Source organism: Bos grunniens, chromosome 12 (genome assembly GCF_055505025.1).
Source record: "Bos grunniens cultivar Pamir isolate PY7600 chromosome 12, Bosgru_T2T1.0, whole genome shotgun sequence".
Taxonomy (NCBI): Eukaryota; Metazoa; Chordata; class Mammalia; order Artiodactyla; family Bovidae; genus Bos; species Bos grunniens.
In genome coordinates this window covers 52,644,129-52,660,533 of record NC_141176.1, presented here as the reverse complement: position 1 = coordinate 52,660,533, position 16,405 = coordinate 52,644,129, and the positions used below count along the sequence as shown (strand labels likewise).

Below are 16,405 nucleotides of genomic sequence, written 5' to 3'. Positions count from 1 at the left end.
AACTATAGCTCTGAAATTCTTTTCTCTCTGGCCTCTCTCCTTCCTCCCACTTTCTCTCAAAGTAGTTTGAGTCCTTTATCTCAGACACTTTTCTGAGCAAAGAGGTTGAAGCAGTGAGCAAGAACAATGTGGCCTCTGAACCCTTGAAGCTTACTTCTTGTTGCGAGTGCAGCACTAAACAGATAACTCTAAGTGTAATTGCAGTTGTAGGTTATGTGATGAGACACACGTATAAGATGAAATGAAAATCCATGTTAGGGAAACTAGCCCAGTCTGGGACATTTCTGAGTAAGTGACTCTTACACTGGTGCCTCAGAGATGAATAGGAGTTATTTAGCAAGAGATGTGGGATAACATTCCAGGAAGACTTCATGAGAGCCCTAAGGAGCCTAGCAGATTCAAACAGCTGAAAGAATAGTCCTTGTGGCTGCAATATGATGAACAAGTTGGAAAAGGATGCAAAATGAGGAGAGTCAGGTCTTGGTAGAGAATCTTTTAAACCAGGTCAGTGCTTTTGGTCTTTATGGGAAAGAACTGAGAACATATTGATAGTTTGTAGTGGGAGAATTACCTATTCATTTGGTTTTTAACAAAACAAAAAACGTTTGTTTTTTTAAGTTGACTGAATTCCTATATGAGGTACGGATTTGCATAAATTCCTGATGCAAATGCAAAGAGCTGATGTAGATAGATTTAAGAACTATTTATGATATGTAATAAGATTTTGTGGTTAAAGTATGAAGCTGAAGCGTTAAGTTTTCATATGCTTGTTCATGTGTATTTTGTTGACTAAATGTATCTTGAATTCAAACATTTCAAAAGCAAACTTATTTTTTCCTTTGCAAACTAATTCTTCCCCTTGATTTCCCTGTTTTGTGAATGACATTCCTACCTCCAAGTGACCTAGTCTTACAGTTTTTGTTCTGGTCACAGCTTCCATTGCGTTCGTTACCAAGTGTTAAGGACCTGACCTCCGTAGCATCTAGGGTCTCCTCCTCCTCCTCATCTCCTCCTCCTCTTCATCTTTTGTCTTTGTTGTAGCAGTAGCATCCTTCTGTTGGATCATTAAACTATGATTTTCACTCAAGTCTCAGAGTTCCTTGAGGACGAGAACTGTCTTTTTCATCTTGTCTTTAGTACCTGGCAGTATACACTTCAACATGGTAGACATGAAAAATATTAAATGAGATGAAAATAAAACATGTTCCTTGATTCTTATTTCTTCTACTATAATTCTTATTCTTTGCCAAATTAAAGATTTTTTTTTTTTTCCTCAAAGTCTTTAAGGGACTTTCTTTTGCTTAAAGGATAATTTGATCTTAGGGCTGTGGGTAATGAAAAACTGGCTGCTGCATATGAGGAGTGTGTGAGCTGGGGTTTTCTTAGAGTAATTTAGTAAAAATGGACTCCTGGGCTTTATTGCATTGTAGTCCTCACTATTACAAAGAGCAGGTTTTTCTGGGAAGGAAACATAACTAATATTTATTAGCAGCCCTGCTGTGGAATAAAGGGTTAACAATTTCATTTGATGCCTTTTTACATTTTTTAATTTTAGGAAAGTATTTTCAGAATTCACATTTTAAAATATAATGTATATTTCTTAGCTATCCAGTATTGTGCTGTCTTGTCAATAGCTCTGTTGTATGTTAGTATCTTGTATGTACACCTAGAGTATATATTGTTTCGTAATTTTGGGAGTACCTGTTTTTAGTAGCTTTATATAGTCTAAATATGAACTTCCATCATTCTTTTATTCCATTTTTTTTTAATTTTTAGGAATAAGAAAATTTTAAATAAGAAGAAGTTGAAAAGAAAACAGAAGAGCAAATCAAAAGTGAAGACAAGAAGCAAGGTAAAACTTAGTAATTTATAAGGAATAAGGACTTTTTCATACAGTAATTTGAATAAAAATACAAAGGCTAGAAAGGTGAGAGGTACAAACTACTATGTATAAAATAGATAAGCTATAAGGACATATAGTACACCACAGGGAATACAGCCAATATTTGATAATAACTGTAAACGGAATGTAACGTTTAGAAATTGTGAATCACTGTTGTTCACCTGAAACTTATACAGTGTTGTACATCAACTACTTTAATAAAAACAATAAGATATGCATATAATCATTTCTGTGCACTAAAGTAATATTTAAAGCCCCTTATCATTTGATCACACTGTTTAATTTTATCTTTTTGGTGTTTTTGACCGGAGACCAGCAAGTTATTATTTGGAATCTGAAAATTATTTATTATTTATTCCTGTTACCTTTGATTAGTCCTTTGGGGGAGGATATCTGTTTCTCTTCTCGTTTTCATTCTGACTACACGTGCTAGAAACTGACTGAAATTGGCTTGTGAGTTGGGACTTGGTTTCAAGTTTGTCGTATACCTATGCGTACATTATGAATTAGAGAGTGTATTGGTGCGTGTATATTGTTCTGAACTTTTTTTGACTGTTGGTGGCTGTACAAAAGAAAAGGTAATAGAGAATATTTGAACTTGGTGGTACCTTAAGAGATCAAGGATCCTTTTCCCTATTTAATGCAGATATCTTCTCTATAAAATCACCTAGTTTTTTCTTAAACATTTCACTTTCTGTAAGAGAGTCTCTGTTATAATGGACAGGAGGAAGAGAGAAATCCTAACTATGATTTCTGAGGAGCTCTACTTTTGGTTATAGAAACAGTTACTTAGCTTGGGTTGTATAGCATATTTAAGTTCTATAGACAGTTGTTTCCTGACCTTTTTAATGAGTGTTCTTGCTCCTGTAGCTGGAAGAAATCTACTTTGAAGTAGTAAACCAAAAATAAAAGGATAGGGGATGGAATTGATCCTTTGGACCCAGGGATTATAATAATATCATTGAATCTTCTTGCTTCTCTTTTGCTCTGAGTGTGGGTTTATTGCCTGTGGCTGAGGACTAAGGCTGCTGGCAGCTCCAACTTTATTTTCTTTAGGCAAAAGGCAATTTCTTCTACTAGTTGTGGCAGAAAATCTTGGATGGGGTTTTTAATTGGCCTGCATTATTCACTGTGATCTTGAAAATGGGGTGCTTCGATTGGTTAGATTCTGAGTTACTTTTGTAATGGACGGTGGGTGAGCACCCTGATGAACAGCCTATGTGGAATGTGGTTGCCCTCAGGAAAATGTTACTGTGTGGGCAGATAAATAATATATGTTCACTGTATCACATCTTATTACTTTTGTTTTGGGGACAGAAGAGGGAAGTAAGTGGAGATTATTCTTACTATCTTAATGTGTGGAAACCTTTAACAAATATTTATACACAGTCATTCAGATTTACAGTCTCTACCCCTTTTCCACTTTTTCATGCTATGTGCAGAATCTGAATATAGGAATATTGAAAATCTATTAAAATCCTTTTTAAGGTTTCATCTGTTGATTTTCCTAAAAGTGGTGGCATGTGGTATCTAGGAAGAGATAAAAAGTCAAAGTCTTTCTTCTCTTTAAATTCTGTCTCTGACTAGCTTTGTTCCCTTAATAATTTATCTTTCTTCTGTTGGCCTTTAGGTTTTCTATCTACTTTTTAGGAGCAGCTTGTGATAAGAACAATATTAAAAAAAACTTCATTCAGTTATTCCTTAGACTTTAATTACTGACTCTGTGCAGACCTTGTGCAAAGATTTGTAGGATGCAAAGATATTTGGGATGCAAAGATGAGTAGGAAACATTTCCTGTTCATGATGAGTGTATAAAGTGGTGGTGTTAGTCTCTGTCCTCTGTTACTATTTCTGGACTATTTTTTCATCCACCTTCATTTTATAAAAATTATTTTTAAGTGCCATTTAGCGCTAGGAGTTGGACCCGACTGAGCGACTTCACTTTCACTTTCCACTTTCATGCATTGGAGAAGGAAATGGCAACCCACTCCAGTGTTCTTGCCTGGAGAATCCCAGGGACGGGGAGCCTGGTGGACTGCCATCTCTGGGGTCTCACAGAGTCGGACACGACTGAAGCGACTTAGCAGCAGCAGCAGCTGTACTAATTCATCTTCGTTATTGCTCTCATTGGCCCCTCCATTTCTCCATTAGCCATCGCCTTCGTTTACTTTCCTTCTTATCTGGTATAGATACCACAGTATTTTTAGAAAAACTCTTGCTTCATCTACTGTATTAGTTCTTTATAGCTGCTATAACAAACTTTATATTTTATATTTGGCTTAAAACAGCACAAATTATCTTACAGTTCTGGAAGTCTAAAGTCTCAGGTGGCTGGTCTCACTTGGCTACCATCAAAGTGTCGGCAAGACTGTACTCTTTCTGGAGGCTCTAGGAGAGAATTCCTTTCCTTGCCTTTTCCAGCTTCTAGAGCCTGCATTCCTTGGGTTCTGCTTCTTTCCATCTTCACAGCCAGTAATTGTTGGTTGAGTCTTCTCATGCTACACTATTCTGACCCTTTCCTGTGGTTATATTTCTTTCTCCAACTGTCTTGCCACCTTCTCCCATTTATATAAACTGTTGGGATTACATGGGCTTCCCTGGTGGCGCAGCTGGTAAAGAATATGCCTGCAGTATGGGAGACCTGGGTTCAATCTTTGGGTTGGGAAGATCACCTGGAGAAGGGAAAGGCTACCCACTCCAGTATTCTGGCCTGGAGAATTCCATGGACTGTATAGTCCATGGGGTCGCAGAGAGTCGGACACAACTGAGCGACTTTCACTTGGGATTACATTGGGCCTCCCTCAATAATCCATAATAACTACCCTCATCTCAGAATTCTTAAACATATCTGCAGGCTGCCTTTTACCATATAAGGTGATGTACTCACAGGATCTGGGGATTAGGGGGGAGATGTTTTTGGAGGCCATTATTCTGACTACCACATCTTCCTTTTCCTCATTTATACATTTGTTGGATTTATCTGACAAAACTCAGTCCTGGAGCGTCTCTCATGCTCAGTGGCAAAGAATCTGCCTGCCAGTGCAGGAGACATGGGTTTAATCCCTGGTCCAGAAAGATCTCACTTGATGCGGAGCAACTAAGCCCATATGCCGTAACTACTGAGCCTGTGCTCTAGAGTCTGAGAGCTTCCGCTACTGAGACCATGTGCCACAACTGCTAAACCCACGTGCCTAGAGCCCATGCTCTGCAATAGGAGACACTACCACAATTAGAAGCCTGTGCACCACAGCTAGAGTAGGCCCCGCTCACCACAGCTAGAGAGAAGTCCTCACAGCAACAAAGACCCAGCACAGTCCCCGCCCCCGGTCCAAACTCAGTCCTGTACAAGTGCAGCCATGTTTCCCTGCAGGTGAGCACCTCCTGGTAAAGGGAGTTAAATGAGAGTTTATTGACAGCAGTACCCTTTCATGATTGCCAGCATCAAATGAACCTTCCATAGCCAGATTATTTTCTTGTTTTTTCTGGTCAAATAGTTCTTCCATTTTTCCTATGTCTTTTTCAGTCCTTTGCCATTCGCCTCAAAGCCTCAAACTTGTGATAAATTCTGCTCTCCAGCAAATGACTTCACTTTCTTATAAGAGAAGTCAAATCCATGACGTAGGAAACTTCCTCAAATTCCTGCTATCAAATGTATCTATCTTAGATCAGGTTCTTTAATGGCAGAACCTGAAACTGTGAGTGTTGAAAAATACAATCATGGTTTAGAAACTTTCCATCATCCCTAAGGCTTTCCTTATCTCTGCTGCATTCCACACCCCGCCTGCCCCCCCACCCCCATTACAGCCTTGAATCTATGCAACCGCAGATATGCTTTCTGTCATTATAGATTGGTTTTCATTTTTTAGAATTTCATGTAAATGTGATCATACTGGGTACACTCTTGTATCTGGTTTCTTTCCCTCAGCATAATGATTTTGAGTTCTGTTGATGTTTTTATATATATTAATAGTCTTTTTTTTTTTCCCTTTTCTGATTAGCATCCCATTGTTTGTATATATCCTGATTTTTAATTCACTCACTTGTTGATGGGCATTTTGGTGTTGTTTCCAGTTTCCAACCAATGCAAATAAAACCACTATGAACATTTGTGTACTAGTCTGTGTGGGTACACGTTTTTGTTTTTTGGGGGAGGGTAGACACCTAGGTTTGTGATGATTAAGGTGATGATATCTTTGATTTCAGGAGGACTCATAAGACTCAAAAGCAGTTTACAATAATGGCTAAGATTTATTACAACAAGGAGTACAGTGTAAGCAGGAGGAAAAATAAATGTATTCGTGGTTAGGGAGTAACGACATAGGCCTCGTGGTCTTGCCTTGTTGAGCACACAGGCCGTGCTTTCTCTCTGGCAGTGAAACACAGGAGTATGTGTGGAATATTTCTGTCCAGGGAAGCTTATTTGAGTCTCAGGATCTGAGACTTTAATGGGGATCTGGTCACATAGGTATATCCTGACATGCAGCCAGCTGCAGCAGGTGAAACTTGGGTTCACATTGTCAGTCGTGATGTTTCTGCAAAGTGGTTGGACCAGCTAGTGGGTAAGGTCTATTGTTGTAGGAGTATGTAACAGAATCATCAATACCTAACATAAAGAAAGCTCTCTAAAGACTCCATTGCCAAGTGTTGGCCATGGGACAGTGATGATTCCCTTGGAGAAATACAGAGAATAAACAGTGTTAACACTTCCTCACAGGTGGCTTAATAGGTGGGTGTTTAGCTTTTTGAGAAACTGAAAACTGTTTTCCAGAGTGACTATTCCCATTTTACTGTTCCACCAATAGTGTGAGAAGTTTAATTGCTTTATATATTTGCAAACACATGATCTTGTTAGTCTTTAAAATTTTAGTCATTGTTTTTTTTAATACTCACATTAATTTTATTCTTAGAATCATAGCTGAAAATGAATGATTTTAAAGCAGTTAAAATGATTTCCTATGAAGTAATTATGGTCAAAGTTTATATGCCAGGGGAAAAAAAATGCTCCTGAAAAGATACCACTGTCTTTCACCCTTTAAGAGTTACACAAAATTTTAGTCATTCTGATATAAGGGTATCTCAGTGATGTTTTACCTTGCTTTTCTCTCATGACGAATGATGTGTGAACATTGTCATCATCATCATATGATAAGCCTTTCACCAGTTATGTCTTTTTATTGTGAAACATCTGTTCAACTCTTGCCTTCCCTTTTAATAATTGTTTTCTTCTTATTGAATTCTCAGGGTACTTTATATATTTTAGATCAGAGTCCTTTGTCAGCTGTGTTGCAAATAATTTCTCCTGTCCTGTGGTTTGCCTTTTTTGATTTTGTAGAGTGCTTTAGAAGAGCAAAAGTTTTATAAATTTAAAGAATTGATTTTTCTCTTATGCTTCATGTATTTTGTGTCCTAGGTTTTTGTCTATAGATTTTCTTCTAGAGATTGTATAGTTTTAACTGGTGCGTGTAGGTCTGTGATCCATTGCAAGTTAATTTTTGTATATAGTGTGAGGTAAAAGTTGATGTTCATTTTTTCACATGTTGGTATTCAGTTGATCCAGCATCATTTCTTAAAAAGAATCTTTTTTCCTTTGAATTATCCTGGCATCTCTGTAAAAAATCAGATGACTATATTTGTGTAAGCCTATTTCTGGAATTTATTTTGTTTAATTGATCTATATTTATACTAATACCATATGTCTTCAATACAGTAGTTTTGAAATACATCAGATGTTTTAACTGTGGTCTTTTTTAAAAAAATTGTTTTAGTTAATTTAGGTTCTTTATATTTCTATGTAAATTTTAGAATCAGCTTGTCAATTTCTGTTCTTAAAAAGCCTCTAGAATTCTTATTGGAATTGCATTGAATCTGTAGGTTTGGGGGCATTAAAATTGCCATTTTAATGATACAGAGTCTTCTCATTGATAAATGTAGATTCTCTTACCATTTACTTAAGTTTTTAATTTCTCTCAGTGATGTTATTTTGTTTTTCAGTGGAGAGGACTTTGCATACTTTAATAATTATGTATTTTTGATGTTATTGTAAATGCTGTTATTTACAAATGTATTTTGTAAAAATTTGAGATGATTATGATATGAATACAATTGTTAGGAAATAATACAGAGAGATCCTATGTACCCTTTCCCCATTTTCTCCCATTGGTAAGGTGTTGTATAACTATAGTATTATAAATATCACTACCAGGAAATCAATATTGATACAACCTGTGGATCTTATTTGGATTTCACCAGTTTTATATGCACTCATTTGTTTGTGTGTATTTAGTTTTATGCAGTTTTATCATGTGTGGGTCTTTGTGACCATTGCAGTGAGGATGTAAAACAGTTCGATTGTAAGGATCTATTGTGCTACTTTTATGTAAACAAATACATTTCCAAATTTCATCCTCTCCCTAGCCTCTGCGAACCACAAGTCTGTTCTCCATCTCTATAATTTGTCATTTCAAAAATGTTATATAAATGGATTCATGCAGTATGTAACCTTTGGAATTGGCTTTTTTCCACTCAGCATAATTTTCTTGAGATTCATCCAAGTTGTTGGCATATATCAGTAATAGTTTGCACCTTTTTATTGCTGAGTAAGTGTTGCATGGCATGGATATACCGCATTTTGTTTAACCCTTCACTCATTAAAGGACATCTGAGTTGTTTCCAGTTTTATTTTGAATAAAGCTTCTATGAACATTCATGTGCTGGTGTTTGTATGAACATAAGTTTTCATTTCTCTGGTATAAATGCCTAAGAGTGCAATTGCTGGATTATACTGTAAGTACATGTTTAATTTTCTAAAAAACTGTACTTTTTTTCTAGTCTCTGTGTCATTTTATACTATCAGCAATGCATGAGCAATCTAGTTTTTCCACCTCTTCACCTGTTTGTGTTAATGTCACTGTTTTTTATTCCAGCCTTTCTGATAGGTGTGTACTACCTCTCATTTTATTTTTTTAATTTGTATTTCCCTAATGGCTCATGATATTGAACTTCTTTTCTTGTGCTTCTTTGCCTTCTGTATATCTTCTTCCATGACATGTCTGTTCATGTATTTTGCCCGTTTTCTAATTGGATTGCTTGCTTGTTTGTTTTTTACTCATTGAATTTTGAGAATTCTTTATATATGCTGGATGCTAGTCATTTGGGCTTCCCTGGTGGCTCAGACAGTAAAGAATCTGCCTGCAGGGCAGGAGACCTGACTTTGATCCCTGGGTTGGGAAGATCCCCTGGACGGAGGTCATGGCAACGACTCCAGTATTCTTGCCTGGAGAATCCTCATGGACAGAGGAGCCTGGCGGGCTGTAGTCTGTGGGGTCACAAAGAGTCAGACATGACTGAGTGACTAAGCACAGCACAGCACAGTCATTTGTCAGATATGTGGTTAGCAAAATATTTTCTCCCAGTCTTTAACTTTCCTGATACTATTTTTTTACATATTTTAACTGTTTACTCCTAGGATATAGATATATTACTCATTTTTATATATTTAGACTTTGCTAAATCCACATATTATTGCAAAAGACTGTTTTTTTCTTTTCTGCACACTTAAGATTCTTTTTTATGTCTCTTACAAATAAAAGCATTTGATTTCTGGGAGATAATTTTCTTTATAACTATACCTTTTATTTCTTTTTTTTTTTTGACTGGTTGCAGAGGATAGCAGATCTAGCACAGTGTTGTGTGTAATTGCTGAGAGTAGGTACCTTGGCCTTGCTTACAGCCTTAGGATGAAGGCGTTCAGTCTTTTACTGTGTTGCTGTGGGTATTTCATAGGTACCTTCAACTTGAGTTTTGAAATTCTCTTCTGTTCTTAATATACTTAGGCTTTTTGTCATGAATGGGTATTTGATTTTTGTCAAGTGTTTTCCATGTTTATTTATAGTGTGTTATTTTTTTTCTCTTATTTTTTTGTCAGTGTGGATTTTGGATTGCTTTTCCAATGTTGTACATCCTTGTTTTTGAGTTGAATGTGATATATTATCTTTTTAAGAGTATATTGTTGGATTTGAATTGCTAATATTCGTTTGTTTTTAGTATCTGTGAAAGACATAGTCACATGTTATGTATCAGTTAACTTTAGTATTCTTTTATTGAACAAGGAGTACTCAGTTTTTTCCTAATTATAATACTTACTGAAGAAAAGTAGAATTTTGAGACTCAAGTGTTCTTGGTACTCAAAATGTCTCATTTTATTTTTCGTGGATACGTCCTAGCCATACTCTAATTGTTCAAATTTACCTTTGTATACTATCTTAAGCTAGTTCTGTATATTTATAATGTAAATATTGATCTCAAAAATGTGGTTGGAGTCTGATAAATAAAATGCTGGGCCATAATAGACCTGGGATATTTAGTTATAACAATTGAATTACCAAGCATGTTATTTGCAGTACTTATTAAGACAGATATTAGATTGGTGCAAAAGTAATTTCAGTTTTGGATCCTGAATTTTAAATCATAAGTAGGCTCAAACACATCTTTATTAATCTAAGTAGGAACTGTTACAATCAACACATTTTTGCCAATGAGAAACAAGTTTATATATTCCTGTAGCATAAAAATCTGTGTTTGGGATTCAGTGAACTCTTGGAAAGCATTTTCTGTGTACTGCTGGTTATGGAAGCATTTTCCCTGAGAAAAATTGTTGAGATGCTTGAAAAAGTGCTAGTCAGTTGGTGAAAGGTCAGATGAATATGACAGATGAGGCAAAACTTCGTAGCCCAGTTTGTTCAACTTTTGAAGCGGTGGTTGTATAAAGTCCAGTCATGTGTTGTCACGAAGAATTAGCCTCTTTCTGTTGACCATTGCTGGCTGCAGGCATCGCAGTTTTCAGTGCATCTCGTCAATTTGCTAGGCATATTTCTTAGATGTAATGGCTTTGCCAGGATTCAGAAAGCTTTAGTAAATCAGATGGGCAGCAGACCACCAGACAGTGACCATGAATTTTTTTGGTGCAGGTTTGGCTTCAGGAAGTGTTTTGGAGCCTCTTCTTGGTCTAGGCACTGAGCTGGTTGTCGTATAAAATCTGTTCTTCAGTGCATTTTGATTGAGAAATGGTTCATGTTGTGTAGAATAAGAGAAGATGACACTTCAAAATGATGATTTTTTTGATTTGCGGTCAGCTCATGAGGCTCCCACTTACTGAGCTTTTTCACCTTTCCAGTTCGCTTCAAATGCAGAACGGACCGTAGAATAGATGACATTGGATTCTTGGGCAACTTCTCTTGTAGTTAGTTGTAAGAGGATCAGCTTCTATAATTTTCTCAGTTGGTCATGGTCAACTATTGATGGCCAGGCACTGGGCTTCTCATCTTCAAGGCTCTAGTCTCCTTTGCAAAACTTCTTGACCCACTACTGTGCTGCAGTACGTTCATTGGCAGCTTCTGGGCCAAATGCGTTGTTGATGTTGCAAGTTGTCTCTGCTGCTTTATGATCCATTTGGAACTCAAATAAGAATATTGCTTGAATTTGCTTTTTGTTAACATCGTTTCCATAGTCTAAAATACATAAAATAAACAGCAAGTATGACAAAGTTCAACAATGCAAAACCAAAATTACTTTTGCACCAACTTTGTAGCTAAGAGAGAGAGCTTTCAGGAAGCATGTGCCCATAATCTGTAGTTTTCTCAGCATCACCATTATTTGAATGAGAATGAAATTAGTATCAACTAAAACTAAGGTTTTTTTTTTAAGTTCTAATTTCTGTTTAAGGCCCTATATCTACTTTTGAAAGAAATCAAAATGTAATTCAACATATGTGGTAGGTCATTGAGACTCAGCAGTATATATGGTGCCCCTTAGAAAAGCAAAAAATGGAGTATCCTCTGAAACTTTGGCATTTAAGCTTTGTGGGCTCTTTTCCTCTTGTGGGGTAAAAGGGTATTCCTGATAAGTTCTTTACTGGCTCCTTTCTAGCCCTTGCCAGATTGGTTATTGTTTTGTTACTTAGAAAGTAGTGAAGTATTGTAAAAAGTGCTATAAATTGAGTCAGTAGATTTAGATTATCTTTGTCACCTATGTGACTTTTGCATGTCATCTAGCCTAATGTTTAATTTTTCATTTAAAAAATGAGTAGTGATGATGATGGAAAGGAGTATGAAATTGAAATACTGTGTCCTGTATTTCAGTCGGAGAACTTGGAGAACACGGTAATCATACCAGATATCAAACTACATAGCAATCCTTCTGCATTTAATATTTATTGCAATGTACGCCATTGCGTTCTGGAATGGCAGAAAAAGGAAACATCATTGGCAGCGGCTTCTAAGAACTCTGTGCAGAGCGGAGAATCAGATAGTGATGAAGAGGAGGAATCCAAAGAGCCCCCTATCAAGCTTCCAAAGGTAAGGTACTTAGGTTCCACTTAGATGAATAACCTACAGGAGTTTGGGCTATAATACATATGTTTGCATTGCTAAAACACCTTGCTTTTAATGAAATTGCACACTGAAAATAACAGGACGTATGGGTAAAAATAGGTTTAGGCTAGATCAGGAAAACCTTAGGCAACTTTTTAATTGGAGAGCTAACAAAGTCAGTAATTGGTACCTCAGTGGGGAGTACTTGGGAAGCCCAGGCAGGGAGCTCAGTGGCTTGGAGTTTGTTCAGGGGCTATTAAAAATGTGCAGAAGCAAGAGAGGGGCAATGGTGGCTTGCAGGCACTGAGCCATTGAGGTTGGAAGTGGAGCTCTGAGCCAGTGGGCTGCTGTTAAGGTGGGCACAGGAGGAAATGCAGATTGCCACAAGCTAAGAGCCATGGAAGGCTATGGGCCCAGCCCTCCCTCTGGGTACAGGTATATGTTTTAATTTTTCTTGACACAGAGCTAGAAGAGCTGAGCTGAGAGCTTTTGCCTTTTCTGCCTAAGGTGTTGAGTGTACTCTTGCTATCCTGGTTCCCTTTGACTAGGGGAAAAATACATGTAAATCAAACTGCATTGTTCTGATATCACTCCCATATTTACCAGAGGCATATAATCCAGTTGGTGTCATAGCAACATGTATTGTAGTGGAACAAACTGTTCTTAAGGTATTTTGTTCTATTTAAGCATTGAGTTTGTTTTAAGATTGTAATGTTATTTTATGTATATATATATATTTTTTTTCTGTATCGTATGTGTAGTGAATATTTCTAACAAAGAATGGATGAAAATATAGACATATTTTAAAATGGTACCTTTATCATAAATTATTTATACATATTGCTGTTTTCTAAATATAGACATTTAAAAATGATTTCCTTTATCATAAATGATTCATATATATTTTCTTTTTACTAAATGGATACCTTAAGACTGTGCCTTAAAAACTTCTTCATATGCCTACATAAGATACCATGTAGATACTTTTTTTTTATATTACTCAGACATAGCAGCCAGATAGAGGCCATGTTCCTGATCTGTTTTCACTTTTCATGGAGGCTCTTTGTAAGTTCATCCCCGTCCTTAATCATTACCACCAGGTTCTTCTCCCCTTATTGTCAGCAATTGACTTGCTTCCTATTTCATAGGGTAGTAGAGATTTTGTGAAGTCCCTTAGCGTCTTAATCAGTCACCTTCAAGTGTCCTTATCTGCTCTTGGGACCCTTTTCCCCTTAGTCCTTTTCTCTCCAGTGTCCATAACTGTACTATCTCTACTGGCTTCTTTCTTCCACTTAAAACAGACTCATCTTTTCCGTGCAAGTTTCTCCAAGTAGACAGCGTGGTCTATAATACTGATTTCTTATGCTTAATTAGGGGAGGCTGAGCAAAGCTACATTTTTAAGTCAGGATATGGGCTTGTATTTTCGGTATAAGAATTCATTCTGTGTGTGGGTGAGTCTCACTGTACTGTAACAGTCACTCAGCTTAGGTTCAACATTGGGAAGGAGAATAAAGACCCAGAGAAGCCTTTCACACAGGTATGTAAACATCAGATAATAAACTGTATATAATTTAAAAGATACTGCACAGTCAAGAACTACTGATTCTTAGGTTATTTTAAAACTTTAGGAAGAATCAGTATTAAGGAAATAAAATATCAGGCATTCTTAAGTGTTTTTTTTTAGCATGAATAACAGAGTCAAAAGATGCAGAATCTAAAAGAGAGCTTCCAGTGAAAAGAAGAAAAGCAGATAATTCAAGTTATTAATACTGAGTTTTCCATCATACTGAGTTTTCCATCAAGTTCTAGCCTGTCAGGAAACAAGGTATAATGATGAACATGGGCAGTAGAGTCAAACTGCTTGAGTTCAAACACTTGCAATTTCAAATGCTAGCTGTGTGATGCTAGGCAAGTTATTTAACCTCTCTGTGGCTCAGTTTTGTCATCTCTGAAATGGGGATAATGTCTTCCTTATAGGGTAGTAGTAAGGATTCAAAGAGTTAGTAAATACATGCATGCTTAATAAATGCTAGCTGTTAATGAGTTTAAGGTACAAATAGGAAAATGTGTAGGTCCAAGTAAATTTCAGTTAGTTTTTGGGGAACTCTTCAGTTACTAAGAAGTACTGTATATCCATGGAAATGAGACAGTCAGATCAGAGAGGAAGGAGCAGTGGAATGCTTTTGTTGCAGAGTTAGTCAGAGTGTTGTGGGCTGGGGCAGGACTGGGAGCGAAACTTTTTAGGTCTTTGGCAGCAGTTTGCAGGACACAGAAGAGATGAGGCCTTTAGGGTTTGAGATGATGGGAGCATGAGGGCAGGTGTGAAATGTTGACTTTTCTATTCCTTTTGACCATTTCTGTGCCTCTTCTCCAGACACTCTTTCGTGTCACTTCTTTCCTTTCCTTTGTTGTTCCTCTCTTGCTTCTCTCAAATGTGTGGTTGTCATTTTCCTTTTTCTTGCTGGGGTTTTACTTCTCTCTTGCTCCTTTTTTCTCTTACGTAATGGAGGCAATTTTTTATTTGTTGTCCGAGATATCATTTTGATACAATTCTGTTTTCCCTCCTTGACTTTTATTTTTTTATTTATTTTTTCTTCACCTTTTTTTTAAAATTTTATTTTATTTTTAAACTTTACATAATTGTATTAGTTTTGCCAAATATCAAAATGAATCTGCCACAGGTATACATGTGTTCGCCATCCTGAACCCTCCTCCCTCCTCCCTCCCCGTACCATCCCTCTGGGTCGTCCCAGTGCACTAGCCCCAAGCATCCAGTATCGTGCATCGAACCTGGACTGGCATCTCATTTCATACATGATATTTTACATGTTTCAATGCCATTCTCCCAAGTCTTCCCACCCTCTCCCTCTCCCACAGAGTCCATAAGACTGTTCTATACATCAGTGTCTCTGTTGCTGTCTCGTACGCAGGGTTATTGTTACCATCTTTCTAAATTCCATATATATGCGTTAGTATACTGTATTGGTGTTTTTCCTTCTGGCTTACTTCACTCTGTATAATAGGCTCCAGTTTCATCCACCTCATTAGAACTGATTCAAATGTATTCTTTTTAATGGCTGAGTAATACTCCATTGTGTATATGTACCACCGCTTTCTTATCCATTCATCTGCTGATGGACATCTAGGTTGCTTCCATGTCCTGGCTATTCTAAACAGTGCTGCGATGAACATTGGGGTACACGTGTCTCTTTCCCTTCTGGTTTCCTCAGTGTGTATGCCCAGTAGTGGGATTGCTGGATCATAAGGCAGTTCTATTTCCAGTTTTTTAAGGAATCTCCACACTGTTCTCCATAATGGCTGTACTAGTCTGCATTCCCACCAACAGTGTAAGAGGGTTCCCTTTTCTCCACACCCTCTCCAGCATTTATTACTTGTAGACTTTTGGATCGCAGCCATTCTGACTGGTTCTCCTTGACTTTTAAAAGTTAGTTAAATTGATTTTGATTTCCTTTTGAGCTTTTTCAAATATTTTCTGTAGGTCTTAGAATTGACTCTAGGACTTTTTAATAGAAGATAGAATTTCTGATGGCAAAGAGTTTATTATTATTAAATCTAAATGTGATATGTCTACACCTTCATGTTACTGATAGTGAAAATGATAATGCCACCTTTGGAAATACATGATTTGAGGAGAGCAAAATAAAACTTCAAAAGACTTTTTTTTGGCCCAATATGTTTTTTGCCTCACTTTTCGCAACAGTGACATTGGACTGGCTATACTAGTTAATTATTTGGGTTTTGTGTTCCTTCAAGTATAATAGAGAGCTTTCAGGATTTAATTGTTTTAAAGCAACAGTGATGATAACATTCTGTAAATTTACAAAAGACTGTTTTCTGAAGAGGAGTTGGAAGACCGTGTGTTTGGTGGTTAGTTATGGTTTGTCATGGAAAGTACTGAAAGCTTACTGTGTTATCTTATTACAATGAACTATTCTATTGAGCAGTCAAGCTTATTAATAATCTCTTTTTCTATTTATAAAAGCAGTGTGTATTCAGTGTAGATAATTTGAAAAAATGGGGAACATTTTTATAAAAGAGGAAAAGAAGATTTTAAAAGCTGGAAGTTATTTCTAAAATCCTTATAACCAAAATATACCCATTATAAACATTTTT

General features: G+C 36.7%; 1 protein-coding gene across 38 annotated transcripts in view; it reads left to right on the top strand.

The window, feature by feature from the left end:
- The window catches only part of MYCBP2 (MYC binding protein 2), a 270,702-nt gene that overhangs the window by 34,124 nt on the left and 220,173 nt on the right, over positions 1-16,405 (top strand). For 37 of the 38 annotated variants that reach the window (XR_015138240.1, XR_015138239.1, XR_015138238.1 and 34 more), the window contains exons 2-3: positions 1,777-1,852; positions 12,040-12,255. Coding sequence is in view for 33 of the 38 variants with exons in the window: in XM_086330007.1 (XP_086186133.1) it covers positions 1,777-1,852; positions 12,040-12,255 (292 nt within the window). In the remaining 5 variants the exon portion in view is untranslated. Of the gene's footprint in view, positions 1-1,776; positions 1,853-12,039; positions 12,256-16,405 lie in introns of those variants that run through there. The other variant, XM_086330025.1, reaches the window with a different exon arrangement.